The sequence below is a fragment of the Salmo salar genome, chromosome ssa16 (genome assembly GCF_905237065.1).
Source record: "Salmo salar chromosome ssa16, Ssal_v3.1, whole genome shotgun sequence".
In the NCBI taxonomy this organism is placed as follows: Eukaryota; Metazoa; Chordata; class Actinopteri; order Salmoniformes; family Salmonidae; genus Salmo; species Salmo salar.
In genome coordinates, this window is record NC_059457.1 from 23,937,113 (window position 1) to 23,947,127 (window position 10,015).

The 10,015-nt window shown below is 45.7% G+C and overlaps 1 protein-coding gene across 1 annotated transcript; it reads left to right on the forward strand.

Moving 5' to 3' along the window:
- Window positions 1-358: 358 nt before the first annotated feature.
- LOC106573520 (zona pellucida sperm-binding protein 4) lies at window positions 359-4,995 on the forward strand. The gene is made up of 8 exons (XM_014148639.2): window positions 359-1,064; window positions 1,329-1,516; window positions 1,754-1,851; window positions 2,838-2,995; window positions 3,072-3,264; window positions 3,599-3,746; window positions 4,600-4,675; window positions 4,803-4,995. Exons 1-8 carry the CDS (start codon window positions 434-436, stop codon window positions 4,904-4,906), a joined length of 1,596 nt encoding a protein of 531 aa, XP_014004114.2. The 5' UTR covers window positions 359-433; the 3' UTR covers window positions 4,907-4,995.
- Window positions 4,996-10,015: the final 5,020 nt, after the last annotated feature.

The window sequence follows — 10,015 nt, forward strand, 5'->3', positions numbered from 1 at the left end:
CAAAATTGTCTAATTATCTATTTATAATGCGTAAATCATTTTGAATTGTTTCTGACTATCAAAATAAATATATATATATATATTGTCACATACAACAACTAGGAGCAAATTAGATACTGACAGAACTGGCAAAGCCTCCAATGTCATGACGTGTCGGTCACAAAGACCTTTCTCAAGGCCATGACCGAAATGTTGGATGTTCGCAAATGTTACACAACTGTTTTGAATAGTGTGCTACTAAAGGAACATTAGCCAGGGAATTTGATTGGCTAAAACCTTGACCCCTCAGAAAAGGAACGGTCAGATAAAGAGGGGGCGGATTTCCAATAAGTAAACAACACTCCATCTATTATAAAGGTGGCCGCAATTCCTTCATCCTCATCACAGCATCCAGTGAACATTGCGGATTAGTTCTTGTAGCGAAGCCATTGCGATGAAGTGGAGTGCAGTTTGTCTAGTGGCAGTGGCCACGCTTGGCTGGCTGTGTGATGCTCAGAATTTCTTGGAAAAACCAGGGTGGCCACCCATCCAGACACCACCGTCATGGCCTCCCCAAACCCCTCAGAGGCCTGCCCAACCCCCTCAGAGGCCTGCCCAACCCCAGCAGTGGCCTGCCCAACCCCCTCAGAGGCCTGCCCAACCCCAGCAGTGGCCTGCCCAACCCCAGCAGTGGCCTGCCCAACCCCCTCAGAGGCCTGCCCAACCCCCTCAGAGGCCTGCCCAACCCCAGCAGTGGCCTGCCCAACCCCAGCAGTGGCCTGCCCAACCCCCTCAGAGGCCTGCCCAACCCCCTCAGAGGCCTGCCCAACCCCAGCAGTGGCCTGCCAACCCCCTTCAGAGGCCTGCCCAACCCCCTCAGTGGCCTGCTCAACCCCCTCAGTGGCCTGCCCAACCCCAAAAGCCGTCTCAGAAGCCTAAATATCCCTCTGACCCAGGCTCAAAGCAGAGCTGTGATGTTGATGGCCAACACAAGGTGCAGTGTGGACTTCCTGACATCAATGCCGCCTATTGTGAGGCCATTAACTGCTGTTTTGATGGACGGATGTGCTTCTACGGAAAAGCAGGTAGGTGTTTGACCATGCTCATTTTACTCTAGAACTCTATGTTGTAACAGTACGGTTTTACTTTATGTATTTCCCCCTCAGAGAAACTTGTTTATCGCACTTCACCAGAAAACAAATCATTGTATTATGAACTCTCACTGATTCCACTTCCACTTATATATGGACAATCTTTATCCAAAGCAGTTTAAAATCAACATGTTCCAACATGCTCCAATTTACTCAAGGACACTAACTTCATGTTTTTGTTATGCTCTTTGTCACCAGTGACTGTTCAGTGTACCAAAGATGGCCAGTTTGTGGTGGTGGTGGCCAGGGATGCCACTCTGCCCAACCTGGAACTGGACTCCATCAGCCTGCTGGGGGCAAACGGACCCCACTGCAACGCTATTGGCACAACTTCTGTCTTCGCCATCTACCAGTTTAAAGTCACTGAATGTGGAACTGTCATGACGGTACGTATCACCTGTGCCTGGCTTCAGTCTCAGTACAGGGAAGTAGCTCCTCTCTCCTTCAAATAATTGGATCACATCTTGTGTATTGGTTGCAACAATGATCATATCATGATCATGTCATTGATTGTTTATTCAGGTTTAAAGATGCTGCCACATTGTGACAAAAGCTCTTTGTCAAAGCTATAGTGATTTTGCCTCTTAAAGATGAGCTGTACAACATAGTTGTGTTTATTGCAGGAGGAAACTGATACTATTATCTATGAGAATAGGATGTCCTCTTCATATCAAGTGGGGGTTGGCCCCTTTGGCTCCATCACCAGGGACAGCCAATATGAGTAGGTGATATAAAAAAACAAAATGATTATAATAACACCACAAAAACAACAACATCCTAAGGAACCATCACTTTAAATTGTTGTGTACTATGTATGGGGCCAGGGGCCTCATTTATCAACCGTGCATACATTTCTTACAAAATTCTGTGGTACGTGGAGATTCTAGGATTAGCTTGAGCAACAAATTATCAGGATCATTCAAACTGTCAAACACAGCACATACTCATGTTTTCATTGATAAATTAGAGCCATACTATATTTTTGCACTTGTGAAAATACGAATTGTTGTTAAATATTTGGCTTATCCTGCTTTGGTATAGGCTCTGAATTTAAATAGGCTTTGATGTTGCATTCGTAACAATACTGTAGCCTACCCAATTTAAATAGGCTACCGGTCTTCACTTCCGAGCATGTTTGGCTATTAAATGAGCGATGGATAAATGGTAGGCTAATATTTGTTGTGTAGTGGGAATAAACCAGACGTGAGAAAAGGAGAGACCTAATTTAGGCCTATATAATAAAAGTTAAAGAAACACATTGGGCAACATACATTACTAATGGAAAATGTATACATGTTATGATTAGGCCTACGTTCTGTTCTTATTAGCCTACCATTATTATAATTCCAGTACACATTCATTTCCTTCAAAATAACAATATTTGCTTGCAATACAATTGATCACCCGCTCTAAGTACTGTGTACGCACAGTCAGAGATTTGCATGGAGATACCCACACTTTCCTGTCAACAAGGATAAATGCCAACCTTTATGGGAAAACTGGCGAACACAAGGTTTAGAGTCTCTTTTGTGTGCATTCACCTTCGATAAGTGAGGCCCCTGGTTGGAAATTTTAACAAAACACTGGAGTTAACACAATTTTTATTGTTAAATAAGCAATGGGATCTTTAGTCATCACCTTATATGTCCGGCTTTAAAGTCTCTCAGACACCTTCAAGATGTCTGACCACACGCCATTTCTTCCCAGTCTAACATTCCAGTGCAGATATAAGGGCAGCACCATTGTGGCTGTGGTTATTGACGTGAAGCCGGTTCCTCCTCCAAATCCTGCGATAGATCCTGGACCCCTCACAGTTGAGCTCAGACTGGGCAGCGGAGGATGCCTTACCAAGGGATGTAATGAAGGTATGTGGCACTATATTCATTGATTGGTTGGATTAATAAATGGGTGAATTAATGAATCTTTCCGCTTTTGAAACAGAGGACGTGGCCTACACCTCTTACTACACAGAGGCAGACTACCCTGTCACCAAGGTCCTCAGGGATCCTGTGTACACTGAGGTTCGCATCCTGGCGAGGACAGATCCCAACATTGTGCTGACCCTGGGTCGCTGCTGGGCTACCACAACCCCAAACCCTCAAAGCCTGCCCCAGTGGGACCTTCTCATTGATGGGTAAATATCTGAATAGGTAGAAGTAGTAAACATTTTAGTAACTGTTTCGTCCAGTTACTGTTCTGCCGTTCCTTGTGAAGATGAGGAAAATGTTCAGCAGCTCTTGGAGTTATTCACTTAAAAAATACCTCTTTATTATCAAAACCAATGTGTCATCTCATTGCCTTGATCAATGTATTTGCTGGTGTAAAGGGGGTAACGGCAAATTGAGAGTCGTAACATGGCATGCGGCATGCCAACCCTGACGCAGACAGAAAGATACTTGACCATGACTCTGTCTGTCTGTCTGTCTACGTCTCACTCTCTCTCTCTCTCTCTCTGTTCATATCATTAGATGTTCTTACCAGGATGACCGTTACCTGACCACTCTCATCCCTGTGGGACCCTCTTCAGGTCTGTCCTTCCCAACCCACTACAGGCGCTTCGTCCTTAAGATGTTCACCTTTGTGGATCCAATGTCTATGACCCCCCTGCGGGAGACGGTATGACCATAGAGATACATTTATGTTACAGATATTGTTCTATTTAATTCTGAGGGTATGACTGTGTTCTAATTCTACTGGAACCATAGAGTTCAAATTAATCATAATAAGAGGGTTGAAACAACTACATTGATGTTGTTGATTATCATGCTAACACTGTTTATTCAATTAATTCATGTGTCACGTCTGTCGAAAGGAGCAGACCAAAGTGCAGCGTGGTTGTAGTTCCACATTTTATTAAATCCGTGAAACTTTTGCAATACATAAATAACTGAAATTGACAAAACAAACCGTGACGCAGAGAGAAACAAACACTACTCAAAATATAATCACCCACAAAACCCAGGAAGAAAAACCCATTCTTAAATATGATCTCCAATCAGAGGTAACGAGGACCAGCTGCCTCCAATTGGCAATCAACCCCCCAAAAACATAGAAATAGAAAAACTAGAACATAAACATAGAAATAGAAAACATAGAAAAACACAAAACACACCCTGACCTACTCTACCATAGAAAATCACATCTTACTATGGTCAGGACGTGACAGCATGAAATAGAAGTGCTGTACTTACATTAGATTTTTGATAACACTTTTCACTGTCCTATTACAATTGGTATTTGTGAAATTATTGCCACTAATTACTGGTAATTAATGATTTAACAAAATTGTATCGGCTTGCTTGGTCACAATTGGTACTTTCTGGTAGGCCTATTTCTTACAATTACATAAGTAATATAAAAGCATATAGTTTACATAAATATTAAACTACTCTAATTTATTCTTGGGTAGTAATTATCTCGCTAGATAATTATTGCATTTAAAAAAAACTATCTGTACTGTCTCTTGCAGGTGTTCATCCATTGTAATACAGATGTGTGCCAGTCATCCCTTGGAGACACCTGTGAACCAAGATGCTTCAGAAAGAGTTAGTTACTTTTCTCTGATAGGCTGCATTCCATTCCAGCAAATAGTTTAAATCCCCTCTACCCTTCCCTACAGTTTGAGTCTTGTCCCTCTTTCTGCAACTGACCTCATAAAATGTTTTTTTCCAGGGAGAGACATTCCTGCTGCAGTTCAGAAGACATCCAGAATCAAGTCTAATTTGGTTTCCAGTGGCGAACTGATCCTGATTGACCCAAAGGAGCTTACCAACTAGAAAATCTTTTGACTTAACACCGTGGTGCTGTCGGCTGTTATGATGACTTCACAGTGAGGCATGTGCAAATAAATCTGACTGTCCTCGAACTTGTTGTTTGTACATTTTTGGGTTATAGTTCCATTCAGTCCATTCGGCCATTACAGTGAGCCTTCCTCTATTTTAAAGTGATACCAGCCTCCACTGGTGTGTGTGTGTGTGTGTGTGTGTGTGTGTGTGTGTGTGTGTGTGTGTGTGTGTGTGTGTGTGTGTGTGTGTGTGTGTGTGTGTGTGTGTGTGTGTGTGTGTGTGTGTGTGTGTGTGTGTGTGTGAGAGGTGAAGCACATAGTTTGAGCCCCAGTCCGTCACATTGGTGTCAGAAGTGACAGGCTTGGTCTAAGTGATGAGTAACCTTGTCATGGAGATGAATTGTGTTAGCCCCTTCCTTGAGCTAGTGTATAGGCTTTAGATCAGTGGGCTAACACATTATTTTGACTCGGGATATATTCAAGCTATTGTTTTTAAATCAGAAGGGAATTACACAGCCCAAGCTTTTCATTCAAAATATTTCGGGAGTATGGCGTTGTATTTTTAAATTTGAAAGCGTATTGTGTCACGACCGTCGTTTAAATAACTGGACCAAGGCGCAGCGTGAGTAGAGTTCCACATTTTTATTGCTCGTGAAACTTCAAATAACAACAAAGATATAACGATCGTGCAAAAATGTAGCGCACAAAGGCACTCACACAAAACAATATCCCACATCCCAGGTGGGAACAAGAACACACTAAGTATGATGCCCAATTAGAGGTAACGATTATCAGCTGCCTCTAATTGGGAACCATACACATACACCAACATAGAAATAAACACACTAGAAATCCCCCTAGTCACGCCCTGACAGTCCCATACACCCCCCCGAAGGTTCGTACTCCGACCGCAAAACCTGGGAGGGTTAGGGTGGGCAAATAGCATTGGTGGCGGCTCCGGTGCGGGACGTAGCACCCGCTCAGACCGCGGATCTGGCCATGGAGCTGGGCTGAATGCCATGCCTGGACTGAGCACCGGTGCAGAGGAAGGCTCCGGCCATGGAGCGGGACTGGACGCCGTGCCTGGACTGAGCACCGGCGCAGAGAAAGGCTCCGGCCATGGAGCGGGACTGGACGCCGTGCCTGGACTGAGCACCGGTGCAGAGGAAGGCTCCGGCCATGGAGCGGGACTGGACACCATGCCTGGACTAGGCACCGGCGCAGAGAAAGGCTCTGGCCATGGAGCGGGACTGAACGCCGTGCCTGGACTGAGCACCGGCGCAGAGGAAGGCTCCGGCCATGGAGCGGTACTGGACACTGTGCCTGGACTGGGCATCGGCGCAGTGGAAGGCTCCGGCCATGGCACCGGCGCAGGAAGCTCCGGGCCGTGGACCGTCACTGGAAGCTCCGGGCCGTGGACCGTCACTGGAGGCTCCGGACCGTGGACCGTCACTGAAGGCTCTGATTTTGTTTTGTCATCAAAACAAAAGGCATACATCACACATCTTAATTTGCTATATCATTGTTGTACAGTTTTCACCAGAAGACGCTGTAGGTCAGCAGAAGGTGTAGGACCAGAACAGCCTGTTTGCATTATGGACCATCCTGCAGAATGCCATGATTATCTACAGCACAGGTGTTAAACTCATTCCAAGGAGGGCCGAGTATCTGCGGGTTTTCACTCCTCCCTTGATCTTGATTGATTAATTAAGGTCACTAATTAGTAAGGAACTCCCCACACCTGGTTGTCTAGGGCTTAATTGAAAGGAAAAATAAAAAACCTGCAGACACTAGGCCTCCATGTATAAAGGGCATACGATAGGCCTCGGCATATCAAAAGACAAACACAGTAAATCAGGGTTTTCCAAACTCGCCCGCCCCCGCCACTCAAATAACTCATCATCAAGCTTTGATTAATTTTAAATCAGCTGTGTAGTGCTAGGGGAAGAAAAAAAAGTGCACCCAGGGAGAGCCCCAGGATCGAGTTTTGGAAACCCTGCAGTAAGTAATACTTGCTATGTTAGGCCTTAGACGCACATAGGCCCATGGTGTAATCTTCAGTTTCATCACAAAGTCTATTTCATAATTTTGCGAAATAGACTGTGATGATACTGGAGATTGATACGGGAGATTATAACTTGTAAAAAAAATTCAAATGAGTAAACACTCTTGAATTACACATTTTGGAATGTTTCAGTTTTTTTTATAAATAAAGAAACCAGACTGCAATGAAGGTTTGTTGTCATTCTTAAATTCTCGTTTCAGTTATTTACATTACATAATAAACAGATCGTAATCAAGGTTATAACGAAGGACAAAATCATGGCATCTAAGTACCTTTTCAAGTTAAAATAACACCTGTTTTAGTGACTGATGGTACTTTTCTCAAATTCAATGGAATTATCCATGATCAGACATTTTATCTGGATGGTAAATTAAACACAAATTACAGAAAGCCTTGAGTGTTATAAGGAAAGACATGCACAAGTAATATACTATTAAAAAAAAATAACTTTATTGAAATGAAAAGGTTAGGGGAATATATCATTGAAACTTGAAAACAAAGTGCAAGTTACATCACTATCATAACCATAAAATCATACACAACCGCTTGCCCTCGCATTTACTTCATAAACTTCCATTTTATCTAACTTTGCTTTGGTCCAGACGGATTTGGCGTGTTGGGACAACAACCTTTCCTTGGACGCTTTCATAGCACTGGCCATCCGTCTGGATAACCTTCTTTGAGAGCGCCAGCACCCTCCTCGTCTCTCGCCTTCCTCCTTTGGCCGTCCTGAAACAGAGCCTGAACCCATGGAGGTAGGGGCAACACACCTCCCTGCGGCAGAGCGGCATAGCCGGAAACAGCTAGGGCTCTGTTCCTATTGTGGACAGGAACTTCAGCGGTGTACGGTGCGTTCCAACCGGGAGTCCATGAGGGCAGAGGGGCGGCCACGTGATCAACCGTCTCCCGGGGTAGGCGTGAGTATTACATCATCACTTTCCACTAAAACCCTTTCTGGTTTCCATTTCACTGGCTGGCTATCCCTCATGTGTTGTCTCTACAGCTCTAGTAGATTCCAGGGTCGGTGGAAATTTCATCGACCAGGCCCTCGCCTCCTCCCTAAACATCACCTTATACCTGCTCTCTTCTCCTTTTCCGGTCCAAGCACTGGATAGTCAACCATTGGGATCCAGCACCATAACCCAAATCACAGCACCACTCACCCTCACATTGGAACCCATGCATCAAGAAAGCCTTCCTCATCATGAATGCACCAGTACACAAAATCATCCTCGGCTTCCCCTGGCTCCAACATCATGACCCCACAATCTCATGGTCGAGCATAAGAATCACCGACTGGGCACCTGAATGCCGGAGGACATGCTTTCCCTTCCCCTGTGGTTCCACGTCGGTTGAGAGTCTTGTGGTGCCCTCCAGCCTAACATCTCGGAGGTATACCAGGATCTCAGGGAGGTTTTCTCCAAGACCCACGCCACCTGTCTCCCTCTTCATCGCCCTTGGGACTGTGCCATGGACCTGCATGCAGGCTCTGCGCCTCTGCATCTACCCTCTTTCTGAGGCTGAAACCAAGGCTATGGAGGAGTACATCCATCCTCTCCAACAGGGTTTCATCCGCACATCAATCTCCCCGGCGTCAGCAGGCTTCTTCTTCATAGCCTAGAAGGACGGAGGTCTACGCCCGTGCATCGATTACAGAGGCCTCAATTTCATCATCACCAACTGCCACTACCCTCTCCCGTTGGTGCTGGCCGCAATCGAACAGCTCCGCGGGGCCTGGTCTTTTACCAAATTAGAGCTGCGGAGTGCCTACAATCTCATCTGCATCCGGGGGGGTGTATGGAAAGCGGCATTCAGCACGATGTCTGGCCACTACGAGTACTAGGTGATGCCTTATGGATTAGCCAATGCTCTGTCTGTGTTCCAGGCATTCGTTAACGAGCTGTTCCGGGGCATGGTTTGCCACCAGGTGGTCGTGTATATCGACAACATCCTGGTCTACTCGGTCACCTTGGAGGATTACGTTGCCCACGTCAGAGTAGTCCTGGAATGCCTCCTGGAGAATCAACTGGATGTGAAAGTGGAGTAGTGCCAGTTCCATCAGGTCGCTGTCTCCTTAGTATACCAGATCAGTCCACAGGGATTGAATATGGAGGAGAGGTAGGTTGATGCACTCAGGTCATGGCCAGTCTAAACTACCGTAAAGGGGCTATAACGTTTTTTGGGGTTTGCCAACTTCTACCGCCGCTTCATTAGGAACTTCAGCTCCATCGCCTCTCCTCAAGGGCGGTCCCCATAAGTTGCTGTGGAGTCCTGCAGCCGAGGAGGCCTTCCATATATTGGAGTGGAGTTTCACCTACGCCCCGTTGCTGAAACACCCAGCCCTTCGTGGTGGAGGTGGAGACTTAAGAAGTGGGCATGGAGGCCATCCTGTCCCAACATCAAGGTAACCCACAGAAATTGTATCCATGTGCATACTACACAAAAAAACGACAGAGAGGAACTATGACGTTGGCGACTGGGAGATCTAGGCAGTGAAGTTGGCATTAACTTTTCTAGAGTATGTGGGATGGTAGCGTCCCACCTCGCCAACAGCTAGTGAAATAGCAGAGCACCAAATTCAAAACAACAAAAATCTCATAATTCAAATTTCTCACACATACAAGTATTATACACCATGTTAAAGATAATCTTCTCGTTAATCCAACCACACTGTCCGATTTCAAAAAGGCTTTACGGCGAAAGCATAGCATTAGATTATGTTAGGACAGCACCTAGACAAGAAAAACCACACACCCATTTTCCAAGCAAGGAGAGGTGTAACAGTGTAGGTTCCGTCCCTCTCTTCGCCCCAACCTGGGCTCGAACCAGGGACCCTTGCACACATCAACAACTGACACCCCACGAAGCATCGTTACCCATCGCGCCACAAAAGCCGCGGCCCTTGCAACGCAAGGGGCAACCCTACTTCAAGTCTCAGAGCGAGTGACGTCACCGATTGAAACGCTATTAGCGCGCACCACCGCTAACTAACTAGCCATTTCACATCGGTTACAGAGGCGTCACATAAACCAGAAA

Bases quoted from the DNA above. Each gene is read 5' to 3' on its own strand.
- LOC106573520 (XM_014148639.2), top strand. From the start codon at position 434: ATGAAGTGGAGTGCAGTTTGTCTAGTGGCAGTGGCCACGCTTGGCTGG. The intron at 1,517-1,753 runs GTACGTATCACC...TGTTTATTGCAG, and splicing joins AATGTGGAACTGTCATGACG to GAGGAAACTGATACTATTAT. The intron at 1,852-2,837 runs GTAGGTGATATA...ATTTCTTCCCAG, and splicing joins ACCAGGGACAGCCAATATGA to TCTAACATTCCAGTGCAGAT.